At 41.1% G+C, this 15,291-nt stretch overlaps 1 protein-coding gene across 1 annotated transcript in view; it reads right to left on the bottom strand.

Moving 5' to 3' along the window:
* Positions 1-15,291, bottom strand: part of LOC127416284 (calcipressin-2-like) — an 88,665-nt gene that overhangs the window by 68,343 nt on the left and 5,031 nt on the right. Inside the window, exon 2 of the mRNA XM_051655543.1 lies at positions 14,726-14,943. Coding sequence (XP_051511503.1) covers positions 14,726-14,941 — 216 coding nt within the window. The 5' untranslated portion in view covers positions 14,942-14,943. The remainder of the gene's footprint in view (positions 1-14,725; positions 14,944-15,291) is intronic.

The following is a 15,291-nucleotide window of genomic DNA, read 5'->3' as shown; positions in this document are numbered from 1 at the left end:
TCCCCCAATGCCAGGCTTTAGACTTGACATCTCCAGTGTGACAAATTAACTGGAAATTATAACAGCTGTTAAAATAATATTTTTAACACATCCTTCCTGACTCATTATTTTGATTGGACTGCCAAGAGACATTTTACACAAAACTAGTTAAAATTTTTTAAATAGCTACATTTATTTATGGGGTGATAACTGGACACCACTCACTTAACTACTCTTGCGATATCAACAAAGTCTTACATGATGGTATAACTAAAGGCATAGTTTACCCAAAAATTAAAATTCTCTCATCATTTACTCACCCTCATGCCATCCCAAATGTGTACGACTTTCTCTCTTCTGCAGAACACAAATTATGATTTTTAGAAGAATATTTCAGCTCTGTAGTTCCATACAATGCAAGTGAATAGGTGCCAAAATGTTGACATTCCAAAAAGCACAAAGACATCATAAATGTCAGTTTATGACATAAACTCAGTGTTTTAATCCATATCTTCAGAAGTGATATGAAAGGTGTGGGCAAGAAACAGATCAATATTTAAGTCCTTTTTTGTTTGACATTCTTCTCCCTGCCCAGTAGGGGTCGGTATGCATTAAGAATGTGAATCACCAAAAACACAAGAAAAAGAATGTAAAAGTGATCTGTTTCTCACTCACACTTATCATATCACTTCTGAAAAATATTGATTTAACCTCTGGAGTCTTATGGATTACTTTTATGCTGACTTAAGTGATTTTTGGAACTTCAAAATTTTGGCACCCATTCATTTGCATTGTATGGACCAAAAGAGGTGAGAAATTCTTCTAAAAATCTTCATCGGAGTTCAGCAGATGAAAGAAAGTCATACACATCTGGGATGGCATAAGAGTGGGTAAATAATGAGAGAATTTTCATTTTTGGGTGAACTATTCCTTTAATTCTATGTAATGGTCGCTATAGATGACAGCTATTTTATTTAACAAAAACATTGCTTATATACTGTATTAAATAACCATGTGGCAATACTATTTTTTGGTTAATCCATTAAATATTTCACATACGCTAGGAACCTCATCTTATTTTTGTTTGGAATTTCTTGGATAAAAAAACGAAAAAGATGATTATTCATAACAGCGGCACACGAGTACGATGAAACATGCCCACTGATAGCTGTGCAGATATATCTACAATAGTATTAATAGTACAGCAAAAACTGATTTAAATTTAGTTTTTATAAATAATTTAGTAAGTATTAATAATTTTTCCGGTTTAGTTCCGGTTTACATTTCAATCAATATCTACAGCCCTAATGCAACTTAACAAGGTCACGTTGTCCAGCGTAAAGAGGTCCCATAAAGATGTGACATCATTTCTGACTGTTTCTCAAACAATTAAATAAAATAGCAGCCAATATACATTGTACAGTATAACTGTGCAATGCGGAGTAGGGGGACGTTCACACTGAATGCATTTTTGCATCTGTAACAAGTTCGAGGAATGAGGAAGAGGGAGACAGCGAATCTAACTCAAAGCTAAATTTATTCACACGCAAAAACACATTCGCTTGTCTGCGTACAGGTAAAGCTTCAGATCAACACTCAAACAATATCACTAGTGGGACTGGCAGCTGCCATCACACTCGTCGCTTCAGCTGGGCTCTCTCTCCCTCACTCTGAGGTCTGGTCCCTTTTATTTCCCCTGTCTCTCACTGCGAACAAATAAACAGATAAACAGCAATTCATCACAGGTGAAAACGCTTACTGCTTCCTCTCTCCCCAGACGAATGCTTAACCACTCCCTCCCCTCCACATACCCCCACCGCCCGACTCAGGCCAGGGGAACTGTCCAGCCTGCCCCCTTTCTGGAGAGGAAGTCTGTGACAGCCATCTCCGCCCCTGGCCTGTGGACCACCTTGAAATTAAATAGCTGGAGTGCCAGATACCAACGGGTGATCCAGTCATTGGGATCCTTCATGCGGTGGAGCCATTGGAGCAGGGCATGGTCTGAACAGAGGGTGAATGCTCGTCCCAACAAATAGAAACGGAGAGTGAGGAACGCCCACCTGATGGCCAAGCACTCCTTGTCGATGGTGCTGTACTTCATCTATCTCTTAGAGAGCTTCCGACTAATATAAAGCACCGGGCTCTCCTCCCTCTCCACCACTTGGGACAGTCCCACACCCAACCCCCTGTCCGATGCATCCGTCTGCAAAACAAAAGTGAGAGACAAGTCAGGGGAATGCAGAAGCGGCCCACCACAAAGTGCAGCTTTTACCTGCGTGAATGCTTGTTGGCATGGCTCCGTCCACTGGACCGGGTCTGGTGCTCCCTTTTTAGTGAGATCAGTCAGTGGGCTGGTGACGTCCGAATAATTAGGCACAAACCTTCGATAATAGCCAGCCAACCCTAGGAACTGTCTCACCTCCTTTTTGGTCTTGTGTCTCTGGCAGGTCGCAATTGCTGCGGTTTTATCATTTGGGGCCGAACCGGACCATGACCCAAGTGGAACCCCAGATACCGTACCTCCACACGCGCAGTTGCATACTTCTTCGGGTTTGCTGTGAGCCCCGCTCCTCGCAGTAACCTCAGAACGGCCCCCAGATGCTGCATGTGCCACTGGCAATCATTAATAAAAATAATGATATCATCCAAATAGGCAGCAGCATATGCAGCATGTGGTCTGAGGACCCTGTCCATAAGATGCTGAAACGTAGCCAGGGCCCCAAACAAACCGAACGAGGGGTCACAAATTGGTGTAAACCAAATGGTGTGGAGAAGGCCATTTCTTTCACGGGACATCAGCGTTAAGGGGATCTGTCAATATCCCATTGTTAAATCCATAAATAAAATGAAAATAAAAATAATGTCAAATAAAAAAGAGCCGTGCCCAAACGATCAAGCAGTTCATCAACACGAGGCATTGAATAAGCATCAAATTTCGACACCGTGTTAACATCCCTATAATCCACACAGAACTGGACCGAGCCATCGCTCTTAGGTACCAGAACCGCTGGGATGGCCAAATCACTGTGGGAATCTTCTATTAGAATCTCTCTGTGTTTACATCAGCATCTCCCACAGAACTCATTTACATACACGCCCTCCCGAGAACGTAGATGGGAAAATACTGCGACTGGGCACCCCCCGGGAGTTCGGGGCCCCCCTGCTGCTGCGGGCCCCAGGGTTTAAGCCCAGTTAAGCCTGTGCATTAATGCGGCCCTGCCTGTGTCACTCTATACAACCGATCTATCATAATTGAAAAATATGGATATGTGAGTGCGATGCCCAGCTGGAGACATTGACCATCAATCACTTTCACTTGTTCAAACGTGTGCTTCAGGGTTCTGTCTAGCGACTGCTCTAGCAGGAAATCCCTTACTGGGAATTCCTTAAGGGCAGGGGAGGATGACACCTCCCCTTCCCCAGCTTCAGCCTGATGCGGAGCAGCTGCAGACGGCCCAGGCCACACCTCCCCAGCCAGCGCTTCGCACATCCCACACCGATTTACTTTATCACAGGTTCCATCCACACACAACCCCTTCAATAATGATCGAAAAGCCAGCCAATTAGTTCATAAAATTAACAGATGGGTGAGGCGGGGACTAACCACCACCTCAATATTATGCTTTTGTCCCCGGAATATTACAGTGACGGTCACTACAGGATAATCATGAATATCCCCGTGCACACACCTCACCTTCACCCAATTATTTGCCTCCAATGCCCCGTTTTGAACCAAGCACTAATGAATGGAGGTTTGATTACAACCTGAATCCACCAAGGCTTGGTATGTACCTCTCTTAATACTCATGGGTATTTAGTACGTCCCTGCTCATTCAGGGGCAGTCTGTGGGGTGTTGGGGATCCGGATCAAGGCCCGAACATGACTCGGCTCCTTGCAACTCCAGCAGACCAGCCCAAGCCCGAACAGGACGGAAGGGGGGGAGGGAGAGAACCAGGGAGGAGACATTATAGGGGGGAAGGGTGTGTGGCGTGCCGGCTCCCAGATACGCTGCCAGATGGCCTTCCACCAGCTGGATCACTTCGTCCAACAATACCATCTCGGCCATCCCCTTCGGCAACCAGGAGACGAACTATTCCAGCACCGCCAGGTTAATGACATCCTCGGCGTCGCTGTCCTCCTTGGCCAGCACCCACCGCCGGCAGGCATCACAGAGCTGCTGGGCAAAGGCAAACGGGTGGCCTGATGGACTTCTTCAGCACCGAGTAGTCCAGAAGGATGGTGACCGGAAGCTGTTGTGATGTGATCTGGGCTTACCCTGTCAGAAGTGGCAGAAGATGGACTGCCCACTGCTCTGGCAGCCATTTCACAGCTTCAGTGGTGTGCTCAAAGACCTCAAGGTAGGCCTCCGGAACATCTTGAGGCCCCATCTTGGTGAGCAACACGTGGGGGTGTGCTGCTGCCGGGTACGGGGAGAACCCCCCTCCTGGGGTACTAAGCTCCGCAGCACCCGCCAGTCCTCCTCCTGGTCCCGAAGGAGCACCTCAAAGTGCTGTTGCTTCTCTCTCCAAAGCTCCATGAGGGCCTGATGTTGTCCCTGGTGGATGCTGGCAAGGGGCTGGAAGACTTCCTCCAGCAGCAACGACTCCATGACAGAGTATCATTCTTCCTCTAATCCCGGGATTCGACACCAGTGTAACAAGCTCGAGGAATGAGGAAGCGGGAAATGGCGAATCCAACTCAAATGTAAATTCATTCACACACAAAAACACATTCGCTTGACTGCATAAAGGCAAAGCTTCAGATCAACACTCAAACAACATCACTAGTGGGACTGGCAGCTACCAACACACTCTAGCTTCAGCTGGGCTCTCTCGCCCTCACTCTGAGGTCTGGTCCTTTTTATTTCCCCCATCTCTCACTGCGAACAAAGAAACAGCAATTACCAGCAATTCATCTCAGTTGAAATCCCTTTCCGCTTCCTCTCTACCCAGACGAACGCTCAACCACGCCCTCGCCTCCACAGCATCCATCCGCTGTTTTTGTCTCTTTTTTTTCTTTACATAAACATGGGCTAAATGGACATCTTTGACCTTTGGGCCGCATCTCATTCCATTTTTAGCGTCTTACACATAAGTGCCGCTTTTTATAAGCACAGTGTGACATTAGGGGCCTTTTACACTGAACACATTTTTGCGTCCATCTGTGCTGTTTTTTAACAGCTATTCTATGTAAACATGCACTAAACTGACTTTGACCTTTGTGCTGTGTAATCTTTTTTTTACTTAAAGGAATAGTTCACCCAAAAATGACAATTTGCTGATAATTTACTTACCCTCAGGCCAGAGTTTCTTTCTTCATCAAAACAGAATTTAAGACTTTTAGGATTTCAGAACTTAAAGAACTATTCCCTTAAACATGCACTAAAAACATATTTTTGTCCGCTGCACAGCACCTCATTTTATCAGGACCGCTGTGTTTCTAATACAAGTTAAAACAATTGTAACTTTTAAAAAAATGTCTCAAATCTCGAGATACCTGCATTCTGTCGTATTCGTTGCGCGGTGTATAAAGTTTTTTTTTGGGGGGGGGGGGGGGTATTTTTCCCCTTTTTCTCCCAATTTGGAATGCCCAATTCCCAATGTGCTTTTAAGTCCTTGTGGTCACATAGTGATTTGCCTCAGTCTGGGTGGTGGAGGACGAATCCCAGTTGCCTCCGCGTCTGAGACCATCAACCCGCGCATCTTATCATGTGGCTTGTTGAGCGTGTTGCCATGGAGACATAGTGTGGAGGCTTCATGCCATCCAATGCAGCAACCAGGCTCAACTCACCACGCGCACCACCGAGAACGAGCCACATTATAGCATACCATGAGGAGTTTTACCCCATGTGACTCTACCCTCCCTAGCAACCGGGCCAATTTGGTTGCTTAGGTGACCTGGCTGGAGTCACTCAGCACGCCCTGGGATTCAAACTAGCAAGCTAGCGAACTCCAGGGGTGGTAGCCAGTGTATTTTACCACTGAGCTACCCAGGCCCCCTAAAGTTTTTTAATGTAGTTATGCGCTCAGTGTGAACGACCCTTAAGAAGTGTTGTATTAATCCATTTCGAATATAGCCACTGTGTATTCTAACAACAAAGAATTGTTATGGAGTGCAATAGACAGTTATAAATGCTAAAAAAAGGAAGATGAGAGGTATGAGTGTTATGTAATGCGGGGTAGAGAGAACACGATGATGACATAAGCATGTGTAGTGTGTGGGAGGTATTAAAACCCCCTGGCAAAAACACTGAGTGCAGCATTGGAAACAGGTACAGCGGAGAGGTCATGCACAGCTCTGCATGGGTGAGCGGCATTAATGCTAATAGATACCCATTTAAGTATTTAACCTTGACAGTGTGCACAACAAGAGTCACAGCATCACGTATCAGTGCTAGCCAGCACAATAAAAGAGTGACACTGGAATGTTAATAGCTCACTTGAGAATAGCATTAGCTCGCTTTTTCTGTGTCCTTGCACCTTATAAATGTCATTCAAGAGAGCAGATGTCTGATATTTCTAGTGTGTCACATTTCTGGGCTACAGTTTCAGTTGTTTCGTGAACTTTAGCCAACCTTGCAAGCAGGAGGTTGGGGTGAGAACTCAAGCATCCATTGTACTCACACACACACACTCACACACACACACACACACACACACACACACACACACACACACAGTAATAGTACTTGAGCCTCAGGAAAGGAATCCATGAAGAACAAAAGGCCATACTTGTAACTCCACTTAAAACTGATATGCCCATATAAAGCAGAACTCATGATGACCGGCAAGCTCGATTACATAACACCAATAAAACCAGAACTCCTCTAAACTCTCCTCTGTCTTTTGTCACGGGTCCTTAATGACATCATAAAGGTAGCTGTACCAGCTTTGAGGTTTGGTTTTTACCTTTCCTTCTTAAAGTGATTCTAAAACGGTGCATTACATTAGCTGTTCATAATACACAAAAGAAGACTTTCTGAAGAATGTTCATGCTGCTCTCTTTCATAATGAAAGTGGATGGTGACCAGAGGCTGTCAAGCTCCAAAAATGACAAAAGGCACCAAAAAATTAGGGGTGTCAATCGCAATTTTCAAAACGATACTTTCTTATATCGATTCTCTTTGCCAGCGATCCGATGTTTGCCGATACCTCAAAGTCTGCCGTGATGTGATTTTGCTTCGATTCAGGTGTCTGCGATCGATATTATGATATCGTACCTATTTTACACATTCAATTACATTTATTATCTCACACATGCAACCAATATTATTTTAATATTTTATTGAGCTCTCTGAAAAGTGCAAATCCAGTATCTACATTGGGACATCCACAACAAAAGAAGGTACTTCAGTTCAAAAAAACTTATACAGATAAATAAATAATATAAAAATAAAGTCTCACACACACACACAAGTGATCATCAATTGTTTGATGACAGCTCATTGCCTTGTGCAATGAGGTAAACAACACTAAAGTGATAGCTTGTCATCTCTACAACATTCAAGCAAGTCTTTCAATCCAAAATACTTACATACCCACACATTTTTAGTAGGATAGTATGTGCTATTCATGTTTTTCTTGGCTACAAATTGTTACAGTTTACTGTGATAAATGTTAGTAAGAGTGTTGATGTGTAGAAGTGAAAAGTCTTGTATTAATGCTGGTGCAGGACAGGTGTTTTCTCTTTCCATTGTGAGCGCTGTTCAGAATATCGGGGTTGTCTAGCTGTTTGACATGGTTGAATTGCTCCATAGCGCTTTAAAATAGAACCTTATCATGTAGTATTTAAATGTGTTGCATTTGCCACCCACAATATAAGAGAAAAGCCTGATTTAATAGCACACGTGAGCTGCTCTGTGCTATCCTGTCACCGGAGCTCGTATTTCGAGGTTGACTCCCACGCATGGATAGAGCAGATTACCCCACGAAAATCCGCGTCCTACATGAGAAACATATTTAGTGCTTATAAAGCGAGATGAATATCATAAGGTTGCTGCAACGCATGAGACTGTCAAAATAAAGGTGCATCTTAAAAACAATATTCTGTACATCGATGTATACGTTTTGAATCGATGACACCGCATCATTGGTTATTTGAATGATGCATTGATCCTGATCGATGAACCTCTACATAAAAGTATCATAAAAGTAGTCCATACGACTTATGCACTATATTCTAAGTCTTCTAATGCCGAATAATAGCTTTGTGTGAAAAACAGACTGAAATTTAAGTTGTTATTCATTAAAAATCTTGTTTTGAAAATCTTGCTTGACAGCCGTGGTAACAGTGAGGGGCTTCTTGAGGGGACTAGATCTATCAGAGTGGGTCACAGAGTGAACCACAGCCTGGTTTTTGGGTGTGTAAGGTTGCTGAAAGGTTAGACAGCATTATATGCAATGCATACAGAACATCTCAAGGATAAATCTCAGTCAGTCTCTCGTAGACTGGGTAATTACTGCCATGCTGCAGAAAACATTTGTCAGTGTTTGCCTTGCCAACAACTCAAGTGCCACTTTATAAGTGAGACACTATGTAAATCATGTCTAGGTTTGCGTGTGTGACATTTCCAAACTGGAGATCAATTGTATTGATGCAGGGTGAACTCAAGGGAGAGATGCAGAAAAAGTCTATGATAGATAGACATGACATACAACTGGATGACGTTGTTTATTTTGTCATAAATGCCACGGCAATAGCAATATGAGGGAAAACCATAAAACAGCACTCAGTAAAATAACGCTAGGAACAGTCATCATTTACTCACCCTCATGTCTTAAGAAGCCCACATGACTTTCTATCTTACGTGGAGCACAAAAAGGAGTTATTTTCTGTATATCAGAATTTATAATTTACAGTACAAGCTGCTCTTTGCCATACAATGAAAGTGAATGATAACCACAGTTGTAACAACTTAAATTTCCACCTGTTCCACACACAAAGCTATCGTATAGCTTCAAAAGACTTGGAATAGAGCACACAAGTCTTTAGGACTACTGTTATGCTTTTTGGAGCTTGACAGCACGTGGTCCCTATACACTTAAATTTTATAGAAGAAAGCAACTTGGACATTCTGCTACACTTCTCTCTGTGGTGTTCCACAGAAGAAAGAAATTAATTGGGGTTTGAAATGACATGAGGGTGAGTAAATGATGACAGAACATCAATTGTTGGGTGAACTACAGAAAAAAGGAGAGTTGATTTTAGTCTTATAATAAGAGTCGAACTGTATAATTTGCATTGCATCAGCTCTCCTGCGTGGGCTCAAGACTGCCTGAAATTTCAGGCACTATTCTTAGGCAGCTAATAATGCCATATACCTTTAAATAGTCCCTACGCATCGCCTGGGATTTTCAGGGGGTTAATATAATCACAGCCTACTAAACTGATTCAGTGAATCAGATGCTCAAGAAATGCCTCCTCCAGAGGTGCCAAACACAATCAAACATTTTGACAGCGCTGAGAATCGCACTCGAAGACAACAACACGGTACTGATGCTCTTTTGGAACAATTTGACCTTACTTGATCAATCAGCAAAGTGTGGGCCCTTGACAGCAGCCCAAGCGAGAGCAGAGCGGGAGATACAAGAATAGCAACAGTCCATTCTGTCTAGCTGTCATCTGTCATTTAGCTTCATGAATCTGGAGTGTTCCATTGCTCTCCAGATGTTTGCCAAATCCAATCACAGATGCTGAATACCCTGCACTGAAGGGATTGCAGGGTCACCAGGGACTACAGCCAAGCAACCACCGGCTGCTGGGGTAGAATCATCTCAAATACACAAGTGAAATATAAGGTTAAAAACCTTATGGCAACAGACTATAATGGCATTTAGGCATTCAGTAGTCTGATTCCCGAACAAATGATTCTTATGAGTCGGTTCTTTTGAATCTACAGTGCAACCAGTGTAGTCTGATTCACGAACTAATGGCTAAAATGCCTTCTTAGTGAATATCTTAATCATTCATTTCATCATGTCTGACTCGAAATGAACCAAGAATTGGTAATGTGTTATGAGTACTTAAGGCTCATGAGACTTAAATTAGAGTAATAACTGGATGGCTGTTGATATGATAATGTGTTATTATAGATACAAATTATGAGTTTTGTTGTAATTAGTGGTATTTAATAAAAAACAAATAAGAATGAATAAAATATTGTAGATAGTCTGTGTAAACACTTTTTGCAAGAATCTGTTCTGTTAAAATATGAAACTATCTCATCATAATGTGACAGGCTGCTAAGGGCAGTAAATCCAATTTAAAAAGCATTTATTATTTCCAAATATTTCTTATAAAAAAATAAATAAAAGAAAATAAAAGAATCGCTGATGAAACCGTTAAGGAACCAAAATCGTTAATGTGATTCCCATCCCTAATGTCCTCTTAACAAAAAAATAGCTACAGTGCAGTTAAGGTTTTGGCAACAGACTGTAACGCAGTATCACTTAGGTTGTTACCACCCAGCCTTAGTGGCTCCATTACACCCATTCATATAAAAATGTCCCATTTCGATATGAAACGGATTCATTAAGTGGCAGTCAGACAGCTTCTGCATCTCACCACCAAGTGTTCTGTAATCATGTGAGGGGGGTGGGGGTGGGGAAAAGATCTTTATCTAGTGTAACCAGATCAGCAAAAAGCCATTACTGCAGGTTGGCCAGTCAAGGAGATGCAATCATGCTCTGTTAATCGGTTAATATTTCATGGCACTTGAAGGGGAAATGGTCAGACATTCAGAGCAGTCTTATCAGCACAATTAGCTACCTAATTAAGCATATGTTGCCTCATTTATAATAGGGGATTTGTTGTGTAATAGACACAGTGATTGTAGCTTTTAGTTGAAGTTCACAAAGAAATCAAATCAAATATTTTTAATTATTCTCTTAATTCTTGTGCATAATTATTTGGCTCACAAGATGAGAATTTTGCTCAAACAGTGAATTTTAGGCTACATCTATTTGTACAACAGTTGTGAACAAGCATTGCAGTATTAGATCATTGCTATTGCCTAAATAGGTAATAAAATAAAATAATTGTGACGAGGAGGAGGGCGTGGCCGGGCCGTGACGATGGACGCCCGGCGCTGAATCAGCCCAATCAGCGGGAGAGGGATAAAAAGGAGTAGGGGATGCCAGTTCGAAAGAGAGAGAGACGTACAAGTGTGCAACTGTGGGGATACACGGTGTGTGTTTATGTTTGTTTAAGTTCATTTACATCATTAAAAGTTTCGTTGACTGCTCAGCCGGTTCCCGCCTCCTTGCCCATCCTTTACCCGTTACAATAATATAATATAATATAATATAATATTAAATTAAAATGGAATCTATGGCGACTGGGTATGAGAATCTATTGGTTAACAGCTGCAGACATGATGCATATCGATGTGAGTATCCTTTCAATAACTTTTGGATCATTTTACATATATACTGCATACTATACATTATATCCTTTATGGTTGAGCCAGACAACGGAAAGAAGTAAGGCAACCATCAGAAATTATTCCAAATTAAATTTCTTCAGTTTAAAGGAATAGCTTGGCCAAAAATGAAAGTCATTATTTACTTACCCTTGCCGAACAACAACAGTTCATAATGACCAGGAGATGTCAAGCTCCAAAAAAAAAAAAGGAAAAAAAAGGTCCAAACAACTCCAAAAGTGTGATTTATATTCCAAGTCTTCTGAAGCCAAACAGACTGAAATTTAAGGTTCAAATTATGAGTAAATAATGACATAATTTTCAGTCTGCTCCTCACATAAAGCTATCGTATGTCTTCAGAAGACTTGGAATATAGTGCACAAGTCGTATGGGCTACTTTTACTGTCATTTTCTTGACAGACGTGGTCACTACGATCTGTCGGTGCATCCATAATTTTTTTTTTTTTTTGGCCGAACTATTCCTTTAAGAGAACACAGAAGCTATTGAGATAAGCATAATCTCTTTCCTATGTTTATGAGTACTTAGTTAACCGAGTAAAAAAATAAAAATTAATACAACCATGCTGCAGTCACTATTCAGGGTACAATGTTAGAACACTGAAGCCACACAACCTTGCCCCAAACCAAACTAACAGTGTGGTACAACAAAGTCCCTCATTACGGATCACTAAATTCACCTTAAAACAATAACTTTCAACACTGTTACTTGTTATGTAAGGAAATTAACCACATGAGTCATGCAAAGTCAGGTTCCAGATAATGCACAGCAAGGGGATACTTTTAAAGAAATACTTTGTGGTCAAATATCCAGTAACCACTGCATTTCATGTTTCAAGTGATGTAACAATCAGAAGATGTAGAGTTTAAAGACTATAAATACTTTACAGATAAATCTTTAAAGGACTGGTTTATCCAAATCAGAAAACTATGTCATTATTTACTCACACTTTTGTCTTTCCAAACCCTTTTGACTTTCATGTCAAGACAGGAGATGTTAGACAGAATGTTTACACAGCTCTTTTCCATGCAATGAAAGTGAATGAGGGAATGGGTGCTCTTAAACTCCAAAATGCTCCAAAAATGACCACATATGCCCATTAAAGTAGTCCCTACGACACATGTGCTTTATTCCAAGACTTCTGAAGCCATATGATGGCTTAGTATAAGAAACAGACTGAAATTGAAAACTTGCCCTCTGTTGTAGCTCTCAAATCTCATTTGTCTTTTTGCATACATTCAGATAGGTTCTTCCATGTGCCCTAAAAAATCACAATGCGCCAAGTTTAAATATGCAGAAGTGTAAATGAGGTTTGAAAGCTATGGTGAAGGGCAACATTTTCAGTGAATAATTAATTAAATTTCAGCTCCTGTATGGCTTAAAAATACACAAGTTGTATTAACTACTTTTATGGTGCATTTTGTCTTGTTTGACCTCTAAAGCCTCGTCCCCATTTACTTTCATTTTATGGAAAAGAGCAACATGAACGTTATACCTAAAATCTCCTTTCACATTCCACAGAAGAAACAAAAAGAGGTAAGTAAATAATGTCATCATTTTCACTTTTAGGTGAACTATTCTTTTAAAAACATACTTCTGTTTAGATAAAACTTTGAAAGCTGTTTTACTCTAATGGATTTTCCTTCTTTCATTGATTTGCTATGTTTTATCATCAGTGCATTGAAGCCAAAAGCAACTCATAATTTCTGCTACAAGTTCTCATTACATCATGTGAGTTTTAATCAATCATGGAGCACTTATGTTATCTTGTGACAAAATAAGACGCCCAATCTGAACAGCATGGATGCCATAGGTCATCATAACCAAATCATGCAAATAGCAAAACTTCACGTAGGCTTTCACAAGAAGGAAATAAACAGTGAGAGATACAGTATACTCCCTTGCCTCTAAGTGTAAGCTCACTCTTGAGGGTTCTTGCAAATGAGAATAAAGACGTTTCAAAGAGAGCCCAAAAGCCGAATTTCACACCTGATGTAGCCCACATGGATAATTGGGTTGAAAAGGCCTAATTCACAATTCTGTAATGCACGTCTGGGGAATTGCTTTTCCACTTGAGCATTCTAGCAGTCCTGTCAATAACACTGCCATTGTTTCAATGTATCCATGATGTATTTACTTAGAATGACGTTCATTCAAATATTCAGTCAAAGTAATGCCTTTTCTTAAAGGAGAAGTGTGCAAACTCTGCGACACTAGCGTCACCAAACTAAATTGCAAAAATCATGACTGTTTTCAAACAGGTTTCCTGAACACTTCCCCATCCACTTTTGGGAAAATCAACCTATGAATGGCTTTAAAAGTGAAGTGTAATGCCAAGTTCGACATGCCAACTTCTGGCTCAACCAATAGCATGAGTTCTGAGTGGGACTACCTGTAATAAGCTTTTTTTGCAGGGAACTGACTAGTTTTCCAAAAATGGAAGATTGTGGAGGCAGCTGAAATGTTTTTAGAAAATTGTTTGGAATAATTTTTGCAATTCTGTTTGGTGACACCAGTGGCCACATGAACATTACGTGACCATGGCAACATTTTTGCAAAATGACGTGCCTTATTGCAAGTTTTGCAGCAGTTTCATAGTGAAATGTCCAGCAGGGGGCGCCAAAAGTGAGTGAAATGGTGTCGTAATTGTACCTCCCAAACCTAAAATTGTAACTTAAACCTAACCAATAGTGATCTAAAATCAAATGAGAGGTAGACAAAAAACAGACATGTCATTTCGTGTTGCTTCTATTAAACTTTCGTCGCACGTGTCAGCTCGCTTGCTTGACTTGTCTCGAACTGCATACTTCAGGATCAAAAGTCCAGTGCTCTATGAGGTGAACTACCGTGGAAGCTAACCACACTGGAATAAGTGTGCAAATGTTGGTGAGTCTGTAATACAAGCGTTACATTTTATTAATTATTTTTTTTTAAATGTTGCGTTATAGTAAGTCCATCGATAACATAACATAGCAGTATGTGAGTAATGATGCAAAAAATAAGTATTTATAAAGTTATAATCAGCTGATGTAGTCGTGACTTGTGTGAAAGTGAATAAAAAGCATAGCCGTTGTAGCGCCTCTAGTGTTCTTCACCAGGAAACTGCCGCGAAACGTAAAATTCGGCAAACAAATGTCAGTTTGCAAAAATGTAGTTATAGTAATGTTCATTCTATGAGACTAGATTGGAAATTACACATTTTACCTTATCAAGTTTTAAATCAAGTACAACAAAATGTCTGTTCTAATTTCAAATCCCTTCATGCAGGTGGGATGGAGCAAGAAATGGATGAGTCATTTAACCTTACCTTGCCCTCCTGGTCCTCAAATACTGATTGGTCCACGTTGCAGGCGAAGAGGGACGTGGGGAGATCATTGAAGTCAGTGATTTGTTGGAAACTGTCTCCCAGTGAGGACTCTCCCACAGTGCACTGCAGGACTACCAGCTCCTCCCCTCCTAGGAGGTAGACCCGCTGGAGGAATGGAGCACTTCTCATGTTGGCAAATAAATGCTCTCCCTTCATGGCTGTAAGGGGTAAATTAAATTAAATCAGGGCATGTTTTTTTTTTTTTTCTAATATAACCAATTTCATTAAGGCTTTTCCTAGGCTTGTTTTTAAACAGGCGTATTCTTCACTTTTGTAGCATTTTAGTCAACTTATAATGTAAAGTTTCTTGCTTGTAATTTGCTCTCTGACCCTAACAATTAAACAGGCTGTTTTTGCCACTGTACCTCTCAGATTCTTACATGTGAATGATCTTTGTTATGATTGGCTCACTTATTCACGTGAACTGAGTAAAAATATTCTCACCTTAAAATGTTTTATGGAGAAAATTATGCGATGTCACTACATCTCACTTGAGTCACGAGTTT

Source organism: Myxocyprinus asiaticus, chromosome 25 (genome assembly GCF_019703515.2).
Source record: "Myxocyprinus asiaticus isolate MX2 ecotype Aquarium Trade chromosome 25, UBuf_Myxa_2, whole genome shotgun sequence".
In the NCBI taxonomy this organism is placed as follows: domain Eukaryota; kingdom Metazoa; phylum Chordata; class Actinopteri; order Cypriniformes; family Catostomidae; genus Myxocyprinus; species Myxocyprinus asiaticus.
Note: the sequence above shows the minus strand (reverse complement) of the source record. Positions and strands in the feature narration are given on the sequence as shown.